Source organism: Vicia villosa, linkage group LG5, assembly GCF_029867415.1.
Source record: "Vicia villosa cultivar HV-30 ecotype Madison, WI linkage group LG5, Vvil1.0, whole genome shotgun sequence".
NCBI classification, from domain to species: Eukaryota; Viridiplantae; Streptophyta; class Magnoliopsida; order Fabales; family Fabaceae; genus Vicia; species Vicia villosa.
Window position 1 is genome coordinate 137514507 of NC_081184.1, and position 24558 is coordinate 137539064.

Sequence of the window (24558 nt, forward strand, 5' to 3'; positions counted from 1 at the left end):
ATTTATATAAGAGTTCATAAACTAAATAATTGAGTTTTTGAACCTGTCATTCTATTTACTAAATATATAATATCAAAAACAAATTAAATTTGTTCACTTTAACTCAATCGTTGTGTTTTTTTTTTTTCACTTCGAATCGTAATTGTACTTTTCTACAACCACTAGGATCCAACCGTTACAATACAACCATAACAACTTGTCGAAAAAATAATTATGGATATGTAACTATGGTGACTGAGATATTCATTCACGTTTACATTCTCATGATTGCATTATATTCATATATATTTAAATGCTATGCTTACATGATAAATACCAGCATGAATATGTCGTGAAGATAATATTTATTCGTGGTTTTCATCATAAATATGCTTAGTAGGGAGATTACAAACCATTCTTACAGAACTTTATAGATTTCCAGAATAATATTTATTAAGAATTATAGAAAATCTTAACATCCGTTCTATATCAATTATTAGAAAATATCTTTAAAAACTTCATAATATTATTTTCATAATTATTTAAATTTCTATGAGAAACAATAAAGCATACCCGGATTCATAGTGACGATTTTGTTCTTGATTCTGATACAAAAGCCTCGGATGCCATTATTTGCAATACAAATACTTATAAGATTGTTAGAAATATCGGTGAGATCGAATGGATCCAGGCTGAATCGTGAACGAAATCACTTTCCTTATAAGTATTTCAAGCACACTCTCGATTGTCTTAGAGTTGGAATGACCTGAATACCCAGGATAATTCAGCCTTACTCGAGTCTGCACAAGACCGGTGAAGAAACTCGAATGCAAGGAAGCTGTCTGGAAAATATATTAGAGGAGAAGGATTTTTTGTGTATTTCATTTTGGATTCATAAATGTGTATTTATAGGCCATGCATGTGTTGTTTCATAAGTTTGCAACTCTTGATGAAACAACACCTTTTCACCATATATTGCAATGGTTCATCTATAATGACACAAGGCACCCCTTCATGAAATGTTGTAAATTTGAATTCAAAAAATAAATTTATGCAACAACCAAAAATCTATTCCCATTTTTTATCACATTAGAACACACTATGGAAATTATTATTTTATAATTTCCAACAATGTATATACATTTTTTCACAAAAACAAAAAACTCATTCCAACCTTTTGTCTATAACCAAGGTCATTGGAGTCCGAATTAGAACAGGAGGCAGAGAGCTCTTTTTGATCCAACTCTTATTCAGTATAGTAAGCTCTACCCGCATATGCTTCAGAATTAATTGGTGACTCCTTAACCTTTTGATCCTTTGACATCATCATACCCGTCATTGTACAACCCAAATGCCACATGTGAGTACCATGAAGGGGCGGTAGAGCATTGCTTGGATACTTGCATGGCACTCAAGGCTAAAGTGCAAGATTTGATCAACCAAAAGGTGATGATTTTAAAGAGGGAGGGTCAAATGTCGAAAATAACCTTGCGCCACGACACGGTGTATGAAGCCAGTATCGGAAGCACTCCTAAAGTTAGTGGATTGGACATGAAATAAAACTCATTCTGGTAGTCACTAGGCCATTATCATTTCATTTTTGCAAATTTTCTTATTTGTAATGTGTTGTTTTGCATTTGAATTTTATTATTCTTAAATTATAATTTTAATGAAATGAGCTTTACATATTTTGAATCAATTATATCATGTTCACTCGTTTTTACTTCCTTTTATCACATAAACATAAAAAATTAATATAAATACTTCTCCACTTCATTTTCTTTATTAGCTTTTGTTGAAGCAAAATTGGAGGGAGAATGGTGAGAAGCAAAACATCCATATTGCAACAGTATGTTTTCGAATAAAACCTGTTGACGATGTAAGACATTATTTTACTTTCGAAACATCGAAGATATAAGGAGTTAATCCCTAGTCAACCCCTTTGAGTCTAGAAGTTGGTGTTTTTTTCAGCGTGAAAATGAAACCCATAATCTTAACTTGAGGCAAGGTAGTAGTGCAGTTAAAACGACTAATATTTACGAGTTCTAAGAGAATCATTTCATCTATGAGAACGATTCTCAAGATCGGCTCTGAGTCAGTCCAGGACCTCAAAATTTTAGGGGTCTAAAATTATATATGGGCTATAAAATTTGTTAAGGATATGTAGTCAAAGTATTAATCATTGATTCATTATAGCTGAGCGAAAAATAATCTGTTTAGCTACTCTAAGAAAGTGAGTTTGGATCCAGTCACCATTTTTTTTTCAATTAATTGTTTCAAGCAATCAATTTATTGAAATTAACGTGTTTTACCTTATCCACTGTTTCAAAACTCTTAACTTAACATTTATAATATTTTTATTATTATTTCTATTTTATTTATGCTACTATATAAAATTCCAAGTATTCTTTTAAAGATATATATTAAAATATAGAGTTAAAAGGTAGTGCACTGACAGTGTAAAATAGTTTTACACTGTCATCCAATAGAAAGATATCAATTAGCCATGTCATTAAATTATTTTTTAATTAAAAGAGTGATTTAATTGGATACATGGTGGTGATTGGTTGACAGTGTAAAAATATTTTACACTGTCAGTGCATCACCCCTTTTCTCTAAAATATATATATATATATATATATATATATATATATATATATATATATATATATATATATATATATATATATATATATATATATATATATATATATATATATATAATATTTATAATATTTTATTACTACTTTAGTTTATTTATGCTACTATATATAACTATAGTAAAATTTCAAATATTCTTTTAAAAGATATATACTAAAAAAAAACAAATATTAATATATGTTTTGCACTAAAAATATTTGTACATGTTTTTTTTTTTGAATTTGAGAACTTTTGATTAATTCAAAAAAACCGACAATACAAGCGATCCTATTAGGATCCAGCAACTAACAATTCAACAAGACTAAGAGAAGACAAGCCTATTAAAGTGGCAAAACTAACATCATTCTATCATTAGAATGGAAATATACTTTCTAATCTTCTTATTATTCCACCCCCTATAAACAAGTGTGTCTATAATTTTCCTTCCTATAATCGTGTTATCCACATTTTTACCAAAATTTTTGTTATTCCTCATATTCCATAGTTCATAAATAGTTTCCGTGACCGCCATTTTGAGGACAGTAGCCTTTGCACTTTTGCCTTTTGTATGTTGTGTTATCCAATTCATTTCGGTATGCCAATCTCCAGGGATGTGATGGATTTGAATCCAGTCCAAAACTTCCTTCCAGATTTTTCTTGTAGTGACACATTCAAAGAATAGATGTTTTATTGATTCAATTCCAGAACAGAAACAACATTCCATGTTGTCGATCATTCCAAACCTGAGCAGTCGGTCTTTGGTGGCTAGTATTCTATGGCAGGCAAGCCACAAGATAAAGCAGGCTCGGGGTCGAGCATTATTAAATTATTAAATGTACCAATATTTGTACATGTTAGTACAATGGAAACTTTAGAATATTCAAAGTTTCAAGAATCTTTTAAAATAAAAATTTAAAAAAGTTATATTTTTTTATCCGTGCAAACCGACACATATGATTGATCTATTATCTCTCAGATATGATAAAAATTAGGTAATTAAACAAATGTACGAAAAAATTATGAAAAAGAATTGTATAAGTCGATCATGATTTTGATTTATTGCTCTGTTTTTTGTTAGGGTTCATTATTATTATCGTCATGTGCTTCTAAAAAGTCATAACCGACCCCGACCATTCTAGATACCTTCTAACAAGATATTCAACCACACTAACTTTCTCGCACACACTATAAAGTGGAGAAGAAATCATGAAGAATCCAAAGACATATTGCAGTTGTTCCTCTTGAACCATCACCATGATAGTCACAACTTACAACCCCTTTAATTTTTTCAAATCAAACAAACAAATGTCATAGAGTTTGTTATCTACTTACCTTCTATTTCTTTATAAACTCGTATATTAAATCAAATTCAAGATTAAACTCTTGAAAATAAAATTAAATTTAGAAATAAAACGACTTTAATCATAAATAAGTAAATGTAAAGGCTTAGTAGTAAATTTAAAGCCAAAACTAATAATAAAAAAATTGAATGATCAAAATTCGGATATATTTGTTATTTTAGTTCTAGAGTAGTCAAATCAAGGTTGCCACCTAATTTTAGTGGATTTCGTTATCTTATTGAGTTACAATTTACAAACACTTAAGAAGGATTGTTGACTTTAAGAAGACAATGTTCTTTGAACCTAACATTTTTAGATTTGAATGAAAATATATTTTTCAAAAATGATTTATATGTGGTATTTAGTATCACCAGACACCAGTAATACAATTTTAGTTCACAATTATTTTGACAAGTTAACAACTCATTTTAAAATAAGAGTTAAAAGGTAGTGCACTGACAGTATAAAATAATTTTACACTATCATCCAATAGAAAATCATAAATGTGCCATGTCATTAAGTTTTTTTTTAATAAAAAAATGGTTTAATTAGATACATGGGTGATGATTGATTGACAGTGTAAAAATATTTTACACTGTCAGTGCATCACCCCTTTTCTCTTAAAATAATATGATTTGAATATTATATAAAAATATTATAATATTATACAATCTCTTTTTAATTAATATTATTGAGTATAATATAATTTTTTTTCTTTTTAATCAATCAATAATTTTTTTCATTATTAATCAACATCAATAAAAAAAGAAAAAAAATAAATTTAATAACTTTTTTCACTATCAACCAATACTGATAAAAAAACAATAAAGTAAGGTAAATTTTCTCTTTTTCTTTTTCAAAAAATAAATAAAATTTTCCCTCTCTATCAAACATCTCTCATTTTTATCTTTATAATTATTTTACAAAAATACAAATTATTAGTTTTAAACATTCATCTTCTTCTCTTTAAATTTTCAAGTCAACGAAGAACATAAAATTCCGACACATAAAATCTTCAACTTATTGAAGAATGAAAAAATTTCAACATAATTTTTGGGTAAAAATGTTTAATTAACCACCAAGTGCAATATTTTCTTCCTTTTATCCACTTAGAGACAAGTTTAGAGATTATGTTTTGAATAATTTTAAACTCATATCAATCTTACATTATTTAAAGTCTGTTATGTATTTGAAAAAAAAACTTATTACTTCAATTTAATTTGCAAACTGTTTGTTATTGTAATTATTTAGATCCGAAAGAAAAATAATAAAGATTATGAATAATAAAGAAAAATAATAAAATATATATTAAAATTAAGAAATGTGATTGAACTTAATTTAATTCTACAAAATTAATTTGTAGGATACGGATTATTTCTAGTTATAAACACACGTTCAAATTATATATTATCAAATATTAAGACTCTTAACAACATAAAATAACTACTCCCTCCGTCTCAAAATAATTGTGATATTTAAAAAAATTATTTGTTTTTGTCACTTTAGATTACTAATATAATTTTATTTATAATCTTTCAATTATACCATTTAATAAATTATACCATTTAATAAATACTAATGTCGTAAGAAGATTTTACCTTTTCAATTATACCATTTAATAAATACTAATGTCGTAAGAATATTTCTCCTACATGTATAATATCTATAATATAAGAAGGGAATATGTGCTGGTTAATACAGCATTACCCTTGCTTAATTGGGTGACAAATCTCATTTATGGGGTTAATTGTGGTCCAAAGTTACTATTTGTCAGCCCATTAGCCCATTTTAGTTGCATTTTGATTATCTTTTAGCCTATTCCTTCGCTGCAGCATTTTTATAATATTATTCTTCTACTACTCAGTTGCATTTGAACTCTAAAATGCAGAAAAGGTGACTCTGCTGAAAAGCTACTCAGTGATGTTGTTCCCAATGAACACACTGTTTGCATATTGTAATCTTTCTTTCCTCTTCTCTTTCTTTCTTTCCTCTTCTCTTTATTCACTTTTCACATATAGATTTCCTGTCCGGAACAACCCTAACAACCACCAAACTTTTTCTTCATTTTTCACATCTTCGTTTTCTTCACTTCTCAATCCTATTATCTGGTTTTCTGGCTTTTAATGGCTAGACCTTTTGAGTTGGTGAAGAACATTAACGATACAAAGGAGCTTTGGAAAGTGGTCGTTCTTATCCATCACAAATGGATCGTTGTCAATAAGAACAAGGAACATTTTGAGTTGGTTGTCGTTGACAAAGATGTAAGTTCTTCTTTCTGTGATTTTTGTTTACTACTACTTTTGTTCATCTTTTTTGTTTTTTTTCCTGCATTTTTTTCCTGAATGGTTTTCTAAAGATGCAAATTCACGTTCTCTCTTCCGCTACCTCTCTCTTCCTCTTTTGATTTCTTCTCTCTTTTGTTGTATCTCTCTTCCTGTTTCTTTCTTCTCTCTCTCCAAAATGCCTCACTCTTATTCTTCTTCTTTTCTCTCTCCTCCTTTTCTTCAACAAAGACACCGGGTTTTGGGAGGATTTACAAAAATCTACAAATCAAGATTTGTGCTATTTATCCTTCTTTGTTTAGGAGATCTTCAAAGTTTTTAAGGACTTGTTTTCTTTTATTCTAATTTTAGGATTTCCTTCTTTGCTTATACTTTGAAATGATTTTGCTTGATAAAGAGGTTTGTTTATTGTTTTTGGGTTTTAACTTCAACTTTAGGGTTTTAACTTCAATTTTAGGGTTTCATATGCTGTTGGTATTTGCTTTGGTTTTCTTTAGGGTTCTGGATATTTAGGATGACATTTCGTCAAGTTTGTTCATTCATTTATACGTTTTATATAAGATGGTTGGCATAAAAGTTTATTTTTCTCTATTTTACTATGATTGATGTTCTGAATAAGTATAAAACGAATTTAGTTTAAATTCTACTTTGTTTTGTTTTTTTTAACTCTTAGATTCAAGACTCTTATCAACAGAGTCTTTGGAATGCGCTCTTCTTCAAAGTTTTAGAACTGATATTCATCACCATCAGTTGTTTCAGGGAGGTAGCAAAAAAGAGAGATTTCAGCCGTGATAAGGACAATTATTTGCAGTCGCTTCTGATAAAATGGTGTCTATTTGTAACGTCCAAACTTATAGACAAATTTACTCACTCCAAGTAATTGATTGAGTTGCTTTATATCGCTATCAAGATGTTTCTCACTTCAAAAAAATTCTGTTGATTTTGTAATTAAATCATTTGTATTGGCATCTGTTAGTCCAAATTCGGTGCAGATCTGGAATTTGACATATGGAATTACATTCAAAGGTCAGTTCTGGAATCCAGTGGCCAAGAAGATGAAGCTTTTATTGCACCCCCTGGTAGTTAGTTACATGAATTACTCTGAAATTGTTTTAGAAGTGATTAATGAATGTGTCTTATTATATGTGAATGCTACTAAACAAAAATGTTCTTTTATTTTGTCAGTCTGTTTGTTACCCTCTTTCTCATACCTTACATTCTTTCGTCGTGATTAGGGGGATACGGAACTATGGAAGAGCTATTGGAGATGATAACTTGGCCACAATTTTATCTCATTTTGTTTACTTATACGCAGTGATGTATATACTCTGTAAAAGGTCATATGCAGTTGCCGAAAATGAGGACTCAAACGTCTATTTCTATGATCTTACAAAGCCAAAACATACGGGTAAACAACTTATAGATCGGTCATACCTCCATTGAAGGTAAAGGTACCGTTGTTACAATGAAATAGAAAATGACACTAATTTATATGAAGCAGGGTCATCTGTTTCCTGTGATGGGGATTGCTTGGAACCATGGAGAATAGTAATCGTTTGGCTTCATCTGGCTAAGAGAAAGTTCACGAATTCAGAATTGTGCAAGCAATCAGATTATGTGGATGAGATCCACACTGCTGTTCTGATCGAAGAACTCTCGGGTAATCCATGTTTAACTTTGTGTGGCGCTGGATTTTCTCATTTCTAGAATTTTACTTCATCATAATATTTTTGAATCTCACTTTTTTATACAGAGACAAATTAAATAGCAAAAATTATATGTTTCATGTGAATTGTATCTTCTAAGTTCTATCCATGTGATTCTTAACTAGCAAAAATGTATGGTCACCTTGCAGGACTGCCAACTGAAAGGTTTGAGCAGATTACATATGCTACTGTGAAATGCCATAAACTGGTGAGTTCAAATAGCACCATAGTGATCCATTGAATTTATTTGCAGCATACTATTCTACTTGATTAATTTCTATATCCATTGAAACAGGATTTCTTAAGAACATGGATGCAATGGCAGTGACGACGCGGCCTATCCAAGTACTGATTTGTTAAGATTTTTCTTGACCCTTTCGATTTTGTTTTATTGAATCATTGTTTTGTCATTTTGTGTTTCTGGTACATGTTCCAACCATCAGGCCTAACGTTTATGCAATTACAGGCCCAACCATCAGATAGTTGACACAGGGTATCATTTTTTTCCTAATAGTTACATATATAGATCAAAGAGATAATACTGAATTTTTTATGATAAGTTTTGTTCCTTACATTGTTATGTGATTAGATTCACTTTGGATACTAATTGGAGTAGAATTTTTGATGCAGTTGACATTGCTAAGGAGCATAAATATTGACGCAGAATTCTCCTATCATTGTTTTTTAACCAATTTCTTGAACTTTTGTTGATAGCAAAATGAAAAATATGATTTGAATGGTCTGAATATGACTGTGATGTTTTTAAAGGTTGGTGTTGGTCTTCCTGTGATAGCATCCTTGAATCGCATTATCTCGAGAGGGTGATATGTGATTTTTTTAATAATTTATATAGTTGTTTTTTTCATGAACTCAAATTTTGACGCAACACTATAGTTTGTAGAATAGTTGGTTTTTACTCCCAAGAGGGTGATATGTGATTTTCAGGCACATAGTACAGAAATTGCAGGAGTCTTGCTGGATGACTTACATGTTTTCGAAATGTGTTGATTGTCAAGAAGGTATGCAGGTTTCTAATGTACACTCCTAGATTTGTTTTCCTAATTAACATTTTCTGATTTGTGTTGAATGTTTACTCCTTTTGTCTTAGATCCTGCTGGCAAGAGATACTACATGTTATGTGCCTTGACAGTAATTGTCCTTATAGCTCTTTGGTCCATCTTCACAGGTTCAGTCACCCTCAAATGGTCCACAAACAATCTTAATCAATTATCAAGTGGATTGGATTCTATGATTCTTGAAGATCTAGATGTGTTGATATGGTACCCAACAAACAAGACATAATTTTACATTTAGTCATTCATATAGATATAGATCTGAGTTTTCATGTTGTTATTTGGTTCTGCAATTACTGAACTGCAAATACTATGATTTTATGAATATCTTCTACAGATGGGAATTTAATCAGGTGCATCTGCTATAAAATTTGGGAAAACACCAGAAAATGCAGGAAAGCTCATCGTTGTAAGTTTACAATCCTTAATAAGTTTTATCGTTGCAGAATTATAAGATGAAGTCTACGACTTGTACCAATATTATTATTGCCTGGGAGATCTCTGTTGGTTGAAAATATTGAGTTGTTCCTTTTAATTCTTCTACCATTTAATTATGACTTTCTTCTTTGTTTTCTCACATGAAGGTCCTCGGGTTTCATTCTTATGCATGTTAATTAATGGTTGATACACTAATTGGCCTGCAAACAGTTGTTTTATGAGTTCTAATAATTAGAGAAAGAATTGGATAATGTGACATATAAGGGAATGTTTACTTACATGTCCAAAATTGTCAATCAATGGCAACGGATAATAGGCCAACAACAGACATTCGAGATGGATCTAACATGCTATCTATGTGTAATGTAATGTTCAGTTTCTACTTTCTACCCAATTTTGTATGTTCCCATTTTTTTGATAGCCAATATTCCCATTTTCTTATTTGTTAGCAGGAATTGCATTAACTTTGATTTTTATTGGAGGGTTTACCATAGAGTGGAGATTGCTGACAAGCATGTATTAGTGGCTACCCTACTTGCAAGAGTATTGGAGGGTAGGCAATGAAGATTCTGTAGAATTAGATTAGTTTGCTCTACATGCTTCTGTTATTTATCAACTTTTCTCATTTGTCTTTAACTGCAGTGTATTTTGGAATGATTTAATTAGTGTTTTTTTTAAGTAACATGAAAGAGTAATATGGGATGTTTCAAGTCATGTGTCAATATTTTTGCTTTTTTCGAAGATATGTAGAATTGTATAGTATTATTCATAAAGCTGATTTTCTCTTTCTGTACACAGCAGGGTGCTGTTATCCATTTTACGCATCTGTTATCTGCAACTATTTGTCCTCATGTACATCTTGATACTCAAATATATTTTTTAAAAAACTCATTTTATTATTTGTATTCGACCTATGACTAAAATAATATAAACCATTGTTATTACAGCAAAAAACTATAACAAGTGGAGGGAGTTCATAGCATTTATTGGGTTGATTTGACTTGTGGAATTATTAGTAAAACTACATATTTTAATTAATGACTAATGTCAATTACATTTTTTTCGAGAATAACTTATTTGTTTAATATTAAAGTACATGTTTACTTTTTCAATACTCTTTGACAATTTACTATTGCAGAGATCATGTACTGCCTTTCTATCCTGTTCTCATAATAGAGTAGCTTTCGTATTTGACATTTTGGCAATTGATCTAGACAAAACGAAAGATATAATGTCTAATATTTCACTAATATTTCGGTATTATTTTTATATATGGGAAAAAATACACTACTAATTCAAATATTTTTATAAATGATGTCAAAATTACATATGGGAAAATAATGTACTACTGATTCAAATATTTTTATAAATGATGTCAAAATACGGGAAAACAATCTATGACTTCAAGTATTAATTTTGTTCCCATTCATGTAAATTCTATAAACAACAATTGTTATTTGTAAAAACAATGCACGAGTCCGACCAATTTTTATAAACGGGAAACAGTTTACTATTGGTACAATTATTTTTATAAATGATAAAAGGTGTATTGTTGATATAAATATTTTTATAAACGGAAAATGTGTATTATTGAACAAATATTTATTAACACGGAAAAAAGCGTATTGTTGATATAAATATTTTTACAATCGAAAAAAAGTCTATTGTTAATATAAATATTTTTTAAATGAAAAACAATATATTGTTGATACGAATACAAATGAAAAAGTGTATTGTTAATACAATATTTTTATAAACGGGAAAAAATATTTTTATAAATTGGAAAAAATTATTGTTGATACAAATATTTTTGACATTGAATATCAAAATATTTGAAAGTAGTGATATAATATTTAATGCTATATTCATTTTTTTCCACTTTTTTCTGACATTGAATACCAACTCTCTCTTATGTCACCTCAATAAAAAAGAATAATTTACTAATTCAACTTTATTACTGAAAAATGAAACCGCTGCTCTAAACATGTAGTGAGTCAATAAAATTTTATTGTTTTTTTTCTTATATCGTAGAAATTATATAAAACGGGAAAAATGAAACAACTGATCCAAATATTGATATCATTTATATTTTATCTTCTAAATAAATAAACAATAAATAAAATTTTTTGATTTAACAATTTAATTTTTCTTTCATTTCATTTTTATTATATATTAAAAACAAATGCGCGTACCATACCAGTACCCGTGCGAATGCACGGGTATCCTGCTAGTTATTACTATAGCAAGTTTGAAATGTATACCTCTTTCTCTTTCAATTCTGTTTTAATAAATGTATATTTAACTAATTCGTGTGACCGGTCTTAATTTACAGTATCAAACTTTTGAATAATATTTTGTTTATGTGCATTGTATTTTGGCTCCTTTTTCTAATTGGTTCTAGCCTCCAAAAAGTTACATATTTTATTTAAATTTAATAGGAAAAACAAGAATCCACGTGCATTAGGTATCACTATCACATACTAATAATCTCATCAATAAAACTTCCTAACTTTGACCAATCTATAAAATAAAAAGATAACATAAAAATATAATAAAATTAATGAAATTCACATAAAAAATGCTAGAGTATGCTAGAGATTATGATGTCATTTTCTCAAATTTACCATATAGAAACAAAATAGATTGCTAGAATGTGTTAGCATTTAAATATTAATATTTCTCACGTGAAAGTTGAAGAAAGTGGAAGAAAATTAAAATAAAAGGAAATAATATCCAACCTTCCACGGTACTAGTAGCTTCCTATCTATACCTAGTGCTACAAGTAAAGTGCTTATATATATAAGCACGTTTGTGTATAATATAACTTGTTTTGGCAACACGTAAAAAGATGTGTGAAAACATGATGGAGATAAACTTTGGTGATTCAATAAGCAATTTATCTTGTGATGATAAAGATGGTTTCATGTCCCTTAAGAAGACATCATCATTAAAGTGTCCTCCACCATTTTTGATGAAGACTTATGAATTATTGGAAGAAGGTAGTGAAGTTGAAGATGGGATGAAAATAGTGTCATGGAATGAAGAAGGAAATGGTTTTGTTGTTTGGTCTCCAGCTGAATTCTCAGAGCTTATCTTGCCTAGATATTTCAAACACAACAATTTCTCTAGCTTTATTCGACAATTGAATACTTATGTAAGTGCTACCTATTCTTCATAATAAAATGTTTAGGATAATTGATTTCCTTTCTTCAACTCATTTGAAGGTTAACTATATATAGATTTCCTAAAAAAAATATTAGTCCTTGTTTTCTTATTATTCCTTCAAAAAAAATGTTGATATATATATTATATATATATATATATATATATATTGATCAAAGGTATTTTAGTATTATACTGGTTTTTTTTTGTTTCTCTATGTTTTTTCTTCCTCCCTAGCTTCCTTGATAGTTTGATCTCACTGATTTGATGATTCGCAATTCGTTCGGTCATAGACATCATCAATGTTATAATAATTTAAATCATGATGATAGTGTTCAACCTAATAATATTAGTTTCTATATGCTGAAGATATTTTTCTTGATAGAGGAAGAAGTGATAATAACTAGAAACACGCACAAATAATCGTGCATATCAGAATTTAGACTTTAATAATCACATCCAACCTATCGATATTGATTTCTATGAGTTGAACTAAAAAACATAGATTACTATTAACCAAAACAAATCAACCCACGTGCACATAATTAAGAATTTGGTCAAGTTAGTAACACAAATGTTAAATGTATAATACATATGGTCAAATATACTTAAGTTATTTTAACCCAAAGTCAAAATCGACGTACACACATGCTGTATTAACGTTAGTGAGAGCACACTTAAATTGAAAAGAAAATCAATCTTGGTTGTTATACAAAATTTTCAACAATATTGTCTTTGACTGTTATTTAACTTCCTTTTAAAAATAATTATGAAGTACATAAAAATAAGTCATTAGGTATATATTTATATACATGGGTTGATATTTTAATATTTCAAATTGTGATGCTTCAGTTTTACGTAATCTTTCACTAATTAATTACTTCAACAGGGGTTTAGGAAAATATCATCTAAAAGATGGGAATTTCAGCATGAGAAATTCCAAAAGGGTTGCAAGCACATGTTGGTTGAAATCAGTAGGAAAAAGTGTGAGCCAAGTGTGTTTCCTTCGTACCTTAAATCTTGTTCAGAGGAAAATGCAATGACTAATAATTCATCAGTGGAAGAAAATAATGATAATCATGAAATACTTATGGAGGAGAACAAGAATCTAAAGAAGGAGAGATTAGAGTTGGAAATGCAAATAGCTGAATGTAAGGCACTTGAAATGAAGTTGTTGGAGTGTCTTTCTCAATGTATGGATAGCCAACAAAATAAAGTTAGGAGATTATGTTAATTGATTACTTATTTATGAAAGTATAGAAGAAAAAATGTGTCTGTTATCATTGAATAATTAATGCAGGCATATTTAACATTTTTTGGTTTAGTAATCAAATCTGAATAGGGGTTCTTAATTTAAAATGGGCTCGACCAATAGGATTTGAGAAAATTCAATAGTTATTCTTACACTCTAACAAAGTTTTAAAAATAATTCTAAAATTTCTCCGAATTTATCATGGAGATTAGGATTTAGACGCGTCTTTTTAAGTATAACACGCATTTTCCTCTCCCTTCCCATTTTCATTTTTGCAAACAAAGCAAAACCATAACTTTTACTCATTTTGCATTTTTAGAGATTGTTCCATCATTTTTCAAGTATTCTTAAAACTTATACTTCATTGCATTGAAGTTTAACATGTCTCTGAAAGTTCTACTCCATTGCATTAATAAATTATTCATTCTTTTTTTATTTAATATGCATGCATTACCTAAATAGTTTATAAATATGATACATTAAAGCTTGAAGTTTATGCTTTGTTTGTTCTAAATTGTATGGTTTCTCCATTTTTCATATTGGAGTTTAGGATTTGTGCTTTGTTTCTCTATTTAGTTTATGATGGTTTAGTACAGTTTGGATATTGAAATCCAGACCCTTAGTTTACGTTAAAATATATCTATCACAATAGAAAGGTTGCAAGGCTAGCACAACCTGATGAACCTTGATTTTAGGATGTCTTGCTGCTATCTGGGTTGCAGGATTTATGCAGGACTAGATGTAGTTATATTAACCATGGGTTATTGTCTTTTTTTTAGCATAACTCTACTCTAAATTAGTTTATTGTTGTTTATGGAAGACAAGATAGTTGACATGAAAGAACGATTTATTTACGATAATTCTTTTCTCCCTTATTCATATTAATTTCATAATACGTGTGCTACACAGTTACTAATATTTCATCTGAACTATTTTCAAGTATGGATCCACCAGAATTTTCTGTGTCACACTGACTATACATATATCGAAGACTACTTTGAGAATTTTCCATGTGTGTGCTCGATGATCCTACTCAGAGAAAATCAGACGACCAGACTATTCTGGGTTGCTCTTGACTGCATCATGCCAAATGATATTTGTTTTATTTTGTATGCCGATCACTGTGAGGCATGACCCTTGGAGGTGATATCAGTGTATTATGGATGGATGACTTATGGGTCTCGACTTATGTACCCTCATCTAGTTGAGTGAATGTTGCGTCAATTCGATATATGCAGGGTATACCTAAAGATTCCAACGTTGTTGATCTTGCCATTCTCCTCCACAAGGATGTTGATGTCCCAGAGGATGTACTTTGTGTATCAACTTCTCTATCATGGAGTACGGTGTACATCTATACCCAATAGTTTTATAAAGTGTCACATCCTTATATGACACCATATGCAGAAGGAGATTTCCGAAACCAGCTCATTAGAATATCTTAAAAGAGAAATAAGCAAGGGTGAACCATGTCGTTTATGTTTTGCTGATATGATATTGTATTTATGGCTATTGGGAAAGAAGTCATGGCTAGAGGTAGGGGTGGAAATAGGATGGGCCGAGCTAGACTTGGCAAGTCTAAGTCTTGCGTGTCAAAAAAACTGAAGCCTAAGTATGGCCTGTAGCCTGTAGTAGGCTTATTTTCTAGGCCTGAGTCTGGCCTTTTTGAAGGCCTAGTTAGCCTGTTAGCCTACACAAAAGCCTATTTGTTTTAGACATATGTAAATAAGCAATTAAAATAATGTTTAAATAGACTAACTAACTAACTAAAAAAACTTATGAGAACAATGTTCATCAGGTATTTTCATCTTATTTTCACAACTTCAAGATAACAATGTATTTTAATTCAAAGTACAAAACATAACATAATGATAATAAAAACTATTTAGATTTATTTAAATAGGCCGGCTTGATAGGCTTAAAAGGCTTTTTTTAGCCTGAAGCCTAGCCTTTTTAACTAAATAGGCTTATAAAAAAAGCCTAGGCCTTTTCTAATTAAAAATAATGTGTGGCCTGACTTGAGCCTATATAGGCTAGCCTGTAGGCCCCTGTTATCGGTCTGGCCTATTTCCACCCCTAGCTAGGGACGAGTTTGAGGAAAACACTCCTCGGATTTCCACTCTACATGTCATTTTAGCAGAGGCACGTCATGTGTTGCAATACAAGAGATAGAGAAGGGATATCGTTAGATATATGCGGTAGTTGTGTTTTACTTTGTATTCCAATATTTTTGACTTTTTGTATTATTGTTTGTTGTGGGATTGATATTGACATTCATATATAACTAGTCATTCTTCTATTTTGATCTTATTAATGAGGGACGAATCTGTGTGGGATTGATTTATGAAAGAATTATTACGTAACATAACATATACCTTTCAGACACATTTATAAGCAACAAAAATAGTTTTCATGATTATTAAAATATTCAATCAAGTGTCGTTAACTTTGGTAGAAACATTAATTAAATTTACTATAATGTCGTCTTTTTTAAATTTAATGGAATGTTGGAAAATGAACTAGAGGTATTATCTAAAGGTGTAAATAGTGTCATGGGATTATTCCGGAGATTAAACCTCGGAGTTGTTTATCCCCATATAAAATATGCAGATAAGTTTAACTCGAATAATGGAATTCGAACATATTATTGACAACAGTAAAGAGCTAATCTAATAGTGTATAATAGATTTTAAATTTTCATAAGATGTGAGAACAATGTAAAATGTAGTAAACAGCACCCTAAATTTTCAAAAGGATAAATAAGCATTTGACTAAAAATAAAATAAAATCATAGATCTATTTTAAACACTGTTTAGTATACAGTGGCAATAGAATATCAATGAATTTTGTTTCCAAATGCAACATCTTGAAAATACACTCTGATCAATGAATATTAGGAATTCAAGCTCAGTATTAGATTTGATGAAGCTGCATTTTTTAATCATTAGTTTAGCCAGAAATACAGAAGCAAATGGGGAAAAAGTTAACAGGCAATGAATAAAATAGCCTCATATCATATCAGATAGTACATACATAGAGTAACCATGTAAAACATTATAATGAATGTCAGACAAACACAACTCATGGCACCAAGATAAAATTTGCATTGTTCATCAGACCGTTCAATACTCACACCTATAATGGCTTATAAGATACAATCCCGGTTATTCGAAGGATTAAAAACTATCTTTACTCAGATAAAGTCGACTTCAGCTCTCCATTATTTCGCAGCTCCATGATGATATCACAACCGCCTATCAGCTCACTTTTGTAGTAAAGCTGAGGAAAAGTAGGCCAGTTTGAGAATACCTTCAATCCTTGTCTCACCTCATCATCACTCAATATATCAAAGTGACCAAACTCCACACCCTCCTCTCGGAGGGCATTTACAACTTTGGAACTAAAACCACATCTTGGAACATCCGGGGTACCCTTCATGAAGAGCACGACAGGGGAAGAGGCAATCAATTTCTTCAATCGATCGTCAATGGTCTCTTTTGGAAGAATGCCTTTCTCGTGTAAGGTTTTCTGAAGTTCCCCGCTTTTTTGCATCTCCAACACAATGTCTGATCCGCCAATAAGCTCACCCTTGATGTAAAGTTGAGGATAACTGGACCAGTTTGAGAAAACCTTAAGTCCTTGACGGACTTCTTCATCAGTAAGAATGTCAAAACTCTCAAAGGGGACTTTTTCTTGTCGGAGAATTTCAACTACCTTCCTACTGAAACCGCACTTAGGTTCATCTGGTTTTCCCTTCATAAACAGCACAACTGAGCCTGAATTGACCAGGCTTTCCAGCCGAGAGGTTAGTGCTGTACTTAAATCTGTAGATTTAGTAATGCCACCCTTGGCGTTTCCTGAATCTGTTATATTTGCTTCATCAATGGTATCAATACCATGATCTTTGAAAACATCCTTTAATTCCCCACTTTCATGCATAGCAATTGCTATGTCACACCCACCAATAAATTCTCCTTTGCAGTAAAGCTGAGGAAATGTGGGCCAATTGGAAAACTTCTTCAAGCCCTCACGAACCTCTGAATCTGAGAGGATGTCAAAACTTCCAAACTTGACCTTTTCTTCCTTCAGAATATCAACAACTTTTCTGCTAAATCCACATTGTGGCTCCTCAGGACTTCCCTTCATGAAAAGCAAGACAGGATGAGAGTCAACAAGATCCTGCAATCGCTTTTTCAGATGACTACTAAGGCCTGGTTGAACTTTACTTTTCTCCTTCGAAGAGAAATTATCTTGTGCTAATTCTTTCACGGTTTCAAGAACAGCGGATCCAGCAGCCAACCCAAGACTAGCAGGTGATGCAGCATCACCGGGATGAATCGATCCTGCTACTTTAGAAACTTTGTTGGCTAAACTTGACGGATCAGCTCCCTCCAATGTGTCAATGCTCTTGCCATCCTGACAGATAATGACTACTAATCAAATGATAAAATCAAGCAAAAAAGATAACAACTTGACTTTTTAATCCCATATGAAAGTCTGAAACAATGGAGTATTATGATTGCAATCTAACAGAGATAAATCTTCTGCATACATGGCAAAATTTGCATTATAATAAATAATAATGTCCAAACCAAGTCTTAATTAAAAATCAGCAAACGCTAAGATAAACATTAAATAATTTAGATAAGTTGCAAATTCAATTTCATAATTTTCATTTACTGTTTATATTCAATTGTCTTGACGTATGCAGAGAAAGTTTCATTAGTGCAATGCAGTAATACATGATTATCGTTTGTTAAGTAACATAAACAAGTTCTATCAAAAGAAATCATTTCAAAGCGCGACAAGAGAATGTAAGTACTAAGTAGGAGTACTTTCATACTTCACATCAAAAAAATCCAATCTTTGTACAGATGAGGTAGTGAGTGATAGGATCATGGAATTAGTTTTTAGACAATTTAAATATTTAATTCAACCATAACCAACAAGACACACTAGCACAAGCTACTGTTCAACCAAATTGAATACTAAGCAGAACGGCATTTGTTGATTCATGAGTGAAATAAAAGTAAAATGAACCTAATAGGTAGGAACAAGATACTTGTGTGTGTGTGTGTGGGTGGCGGGGCAAAAAACACAGCAATGGTGCAGAACAATAAAATATACAACATCATGGTTTTCCCCTAAAATTTAATTAGTTTCACATAACCTCTCACTAAAATAATTAAACAATAATCATTATTATAACATCAAAACCAAGTCTTGATTAAAAATCTGCAAAAACTAAGAAACACGACAAATAACTTTGATAAGTTGCAAATTCAATTTGATTAATGTTTATAAACAAGTGTCTGAACTGTATGCAGAGAAAGTTTCATTAGTGCAATGCAGCAATACATTATTATTGTTTGCTAACATAAACAAGTTCTATAAAAAAAATTATTTATCATTGCCACCGCGAGATAAGAGAAGGTAAGTCAGAGTACTCTCATATTTCACATAAAAAAGGTCCAATCTTTGAATAGATGAGGTACTAAGCCTTAAGAGTGAGTAAAGACTAAAAACTGAACAATTGAATAATAGGCCTGTCATTATTCCCTTTTTATTTTTAGATATTTTGCGCTAGTTTGTGCTAGTGTTCTGAACAAGTACGTATGGACAAATACATATTTAAAAAAATCTCAGAGTAACTAAGAGTTTTTTAAACAATAGCTTCTTCTTTTGGAGGAAAATGTTAGCGGTTAATTTGTTATGTTAGTGGCAGGGATACAACCATGTACCTCCTTCATAATGTCCCAAACCAAATAATAGCTTCTTATATACATTTAAATTCAGAAACTCTCTCATACACAAACATCTATAATCTTATAAATATCTATGGGTAAGTAAAGAACCATATTCAAAGTGAGGAGGGAAGTTCAAGCCTTAACCCCAACATGTAATTCAATTCAACCATAAAAAACCAACAGACACACTAGCACAAACTATATTCTATTGTTCACAGAACCGAATAGTTTACAAATTAAGCAAACCCTACAAAACCCGGAAAAATCAATTACCTAAGAATCAACAACAAAGTTTTCATTTCTATCAGGATATGCCAGCAACACTAATACTGAATTCTTTCTCAGACTAACAAAAGAGTTTGCAAGCATACCTTGAAGAAGACAAAGAAAGGTACAGCAGAGACGGAATAAGCCTCGGATATCTCTGGCTGTTCTTCAGCTTCGACCTACAAAAAAAATTGATTTTGATTGATAAATTACAAAAGCAACAAAAGATGGTGATAGGGTAAGAAAAGAGGGTAATTGGAAAAGAAAGAAAAAGAATACAAACCCTTAAGAAATGGGTGTGAGGGAAATCAGTGGCCAAGTGAGAGAAGAGTTGGTCCATGTGTTTAGAAGCTTCACACCATGATGCCCAGAAGTGAAGCACGACGGGAGAACCACTGTTAACCAACTCATCCAACTCTCCCTTTGAGTTCACGTCTCGCACAGAACCACCCATTCTGCTACTCTCTGCTCTTGATGATGATCGCGTTTACAAACCCTAATTCTCAGCTATATAACCAAAATAAAGTTTTTTTTCATTACCAAAATAAACTTGGTTTTCTTTGTTTTGGTGGGTCTCTTTTTCGAATTTTTTAATTATATTAATTTCAATAATAAAATTTTGTTTTTAATTAAAATATTTTTATTAGTAGTATGGAGTAGAGTAGTATATGAATTAAAATCCAATAGTATTTTAAATAAACAAAAAAGATAAATAAAAATGATAAAGATAATATTTATTGTGAGGCGGAGGGAGAAATACATATACATTAAGATAATTAGAAATTTTAGGGTTAATACTGAATTCATCTATAAAGACAAGATAAATGAGATTACCAATTAAGCAACGATACTTTTGGGTAATCTAGTCGTCCCGCAAAAGGGCGTGAGTCTAAAAATTTGGCTCACCCTACAAAAATAAGGGTGGGGCGGAGCCCAACAGACACTACACCCTTAAATTCTAAAAGATGAAAAATTTATGTGAATGCATGTGCTGTAAAATAACATAGTTTAGAGGGATAAGGCTAACATAATAGAGGGCAAACTTAAAATATTAGTTTCTCTTGTGAAAAAATGTAGACAAAACAGACATCTTTGATGGATCAGATCTATTTTGTCACCTCTAATGCTACCTTTATATTATATATTTATTAAAACATTATTTCATTATATCTTAGTGTATTCTAGACTCGTATAATATATTTACTGAAACATTATTAAAATATCATTGTACTTTATCTTCGTTCATCCTTTCCAATGAAGGGTGGCTTAGAACTTAAAGACAAAAACATCATAGTAGCGAAAAAGAAAGGAGAATGATTGTTTAATTTAAAGTACTTGTAAACATAAGATAAATGTTGCTTTCACTTTATATATGTTCTTAAGTTCTTTAGGATCTTCCTTGCCTTTGATCAATAGTAATTCTCTGTCTCAAGCGACAGTCCTTTCCGGATGAAGGTAGAGTGATGACAAGAAGCATTATCGAAAACCTCTCAAGTCCACATCTACGATGGCAACGATGTCCTCGTCAGTATGGTACTTTTTAGGGGTGTTCAAAACCAAACCAACCCAATAAAAAACCGCAAACCAAACCAAACCAAACCGAAATCGCAAAAAACCGCATTTGGTTTAGATTAGTTTGGGTCATCTTTTAACAAAATCGCACGGTTCGGTTTGCGGTTTGTATTTTGTAAACTGAACCAAACCGAATCAAACCGCATTATGTTACAACCTAACTTTTACTTAACTCACATTCAACCCAAACTTAAACCTATTATACCTTAGCCTTATGATTACGAACAATTTTCTCATCCTTACATATATAATTTGAGTCCCGATCTTCTCAAATCTCTAATAACATTATCGCACCTTCTTTGCCACATACATCTTCTTTCTTCTTCTATAATCTCTATACTCTTATATTCTTTCTTTTCCACCTTCATATTTTTATGTAAATGTTCTGTATTTCAGTTTCGTTTTTAACGCACATCTTCTTCTCTAATCTCTCAACTCTTTTTTTTTCTTTTTCACCTTCACTAATCTCTCGTCTCTTCTATTATTTTGTTTCATTATAATAATTTTTATATTGTTTTATGCTATTATTTTATGTTTAATATTCCACTTTTGTCTAATTTAAGTTTTACATATTAAATGGAAAATTGTTGTCAAAATATGATGAGTGTTGTTTTTATTTGATAGTGTATGAATGTCTAAATACAAAATTATGTTATCATCTATATGTGTATGTATGGCTCAGTAAAATATTTGTAAAAAACCAAACCAACCGAACCGAACCAAACCGCATTAGTTTGGTTTGGTTTGGTTCAGATTTTTTTAAAAGCCAACTGAACCAAACCAAACCGTACGATTTTTTTCTCTTGCGGTTCGGATGATTTTTTCGTCAAAACCGCTCAAACCGCACCGCGAACACCCCTAGTATTTTCTACTTTAGGTGGGTCGTAGAATAAACGCCCTAGGGTAGCCAATGTGAGATGGTTGATTATGTAGTTATATTGTCGATTACTAGAAATTGGGTCTTCATTATTTTCCTAGTTTCCTTTCTTCCAAGAGAAACCATCAAATTGACGTATCCACGTGGTCTTCTGGTTGACCCATTGAACGCTTGTAGGTTACTTCATTTGTATGGAATAAGACTTTCTCGAGTGAAGTGTAAATTTTCCAAGAGATAGGCATACATTATGTCACATGAGCTTCCTTAGTCTATCAAAACCCTTAGCATGTTATAGTTGTCCATGAATACTCTTATCAACAACGTGACATGGGAGTTAGGCATTCTGCTAATCATCTCTTTGATGTAAAATGATATTGGTAGTTGGCATTTACTATACGGTTCTTTCTATGATTTATGCTCCTGCAACATCATTTCTCCTAGATTTCTTTTTTGTCGAGTTACAAGAGGCTCTTCTTGAATGAGGGAAGCCTCCTGAAACCATTCCCATCATAGTCAGTGTTGTTTGTTGTGGTGAGATCTTCTCTAATTGGTCTCTCATATCCCCTGCTTATCTCATGTCATTTGATTTTCCCCCAACGTTAATAGAGAGTGCCTCCCAAGACTACAGTGGTTCTTCCGTAACATTCATTAGAACAAGTAATCTTTCTCACTCACTAAATTTTCCTCATGTGACAGTGTATGCAACTGAGAACTCATTATTTTCCTCATTGTCAGACTAATTCTCTTTTTAGCCATTTGGGCCACTCAAATCCATCTCTTTCATGGGCTTTCCTCTTTAGGTTTCTTTTATTTGGATATGTTCTTGCTTGGTGAGAAAAATCTAGACAACCTTCCTTTCTTGATTAAGTCTTGAATGACATCCATCTGTTGTACACACTCTTCTATGTTATGGTTGTTACATTTGTGGAAACGAAATTACTAATTTATCAACCCCGAAACATTCCAGGATATGATTTAGTGTTTCTACCTGTTCTTCTCATAATTATATGTCGATGCATTTTTGCAAAATATATTATCTCGATGTGTTCAAAGCGGTTGCAAAATTTGTTCTTCTCATAGTTTTGTGTTGATGCATTCTTGTAATATCTGTTATCCTAATGCGTTCAAAAGGGTGTAATCCTGATATCTGGATGGTGATGCATCCTTGCCCTATCTGTGTTATCTGGGATCTTTCTTAGATTTGTCTCTTTTCTCATTTCCTTGTATGGTCTCTTTGCCCTACCACCTGCTTGCCTCTTCCTTCTCAAACCTTCCACCATAAATTACCGTACTTGCAACTAATTTTTCTTTGTATTATATATATTTAGCAATCATTACGAGTAGGTTGTTGAAAGTTTTTTGGAGTATAGATTCCAACACTCTTGGAGAATTTAGTTCTTGGTTGGAATCTGAGACTTAACAAATAACAAATATTTTTTTTCATTTCATCATTTGTTTTTTGACCAATATTACTTTTTTGTTGAGCCTCTCAATGTAGGATTATAGCGAGGTTTCTCTATTGGATCTTCTGAGGAATGTCTCTAAATATTTTCCTATTATTATCAAGTATTCTAATCACTTGTGGGGCCCTAAATCATTGATATTTAATAATCATTGGCTATCATATGGTAGCCTTTTTGAGCTAGTGGTTTCTTTTTGGAATGACACCAAGATTAATAAGAGGAAAGCTTTTGTATTGACAGAGAAGTTATGAGCTCTCAAAGTGGTTATGATATCTTGGAATAAAGACATTTATAGGAATCTCCATTTCCAAATTGATAGTCACAAAGACGAGGTAAACAATGTGGATTCTTTAGCTGATCTTAGGCCCTTATCAAAAGAGATTGATTCTAGACCTAGAGCAGTCTCAACCTTGTGATCCCTACTTAGGATTAAAGGTTATCAATTGTTCCAAATATCTTTATCAAATGGCTCATGGAAGGTGATACTAACTCTGATTACTTTCATGCCTCTATCAAGAGTAGGAATGGAAGAAACACGGTCTTAGCTTTAAAAGTTGGAGAGGATTGGATTGAAGGGTTATCCGAAATTACACAAGAGGTTATGAATCATTTTACTGGGATATTTAAAGAACCAAAATTTGAAAGACCTTTCCTGGATGGTGTTGCCTTCCACTCTCTTTTGGTAAACGACATTCATTCTTTGTTGTCTCTCTTTAGCCTATAGGAGCTTGATTTTGTTGTGTCCCAATGTGATCGTAAT

The 24558-nt window shown here is 31.3% G+C and overlaps 2 protein-coding genes across 2 annotated transcripts; one reads left to right on the plus strand and one right to left on the minus strand.

The window, feature by feature from the left end:
- The first annotated feature begins 12283 nt into the window (after positions 1-12283).
- Positions 12284-13942, plus strand: LOC131607490 (heat stress transcription factor B-2a-like). Its single transcript, XM_058879492.1, has 2 exons — positions 12284-12612; positions 13510-13942. The coding sequence occupies exons 1-2, from the start codon at positions 12307-12309 to the stop codon at positions 13852-13854; spliced, it is 651 nt and encodes a 216-aa protein (XP_058735475.1). The 5' UTR covers positions 12284-12306; the 3' UTR covers positions 13855-13942.
- Positions 13943-16866: 2924 nt separating this feature from the next.
- Positions 16867-20410, minus strand: LOC131602689 (monothiol glutaredoxin-S17). Its single transcript, XM_058874857.1, has 3 exons — positions 20170-20410; positions 19991-20065; positions 16867-18288 (listed from the first exon to the last, which is right to left on the minus strand). The coding sequence occupies exons 1-3, from the start codon at positions 20338-20340 to the stop codon at positions 17062-17064; spliced, it is 1473 nt and encodes a 490-aa protein (XP_058730840.1). The 5' UTR covers positions 20341-20410; the 3' UTR covers positions 16867-17061.
- Positions 20411-24558: the final 4148 nt, after the last annotated feature.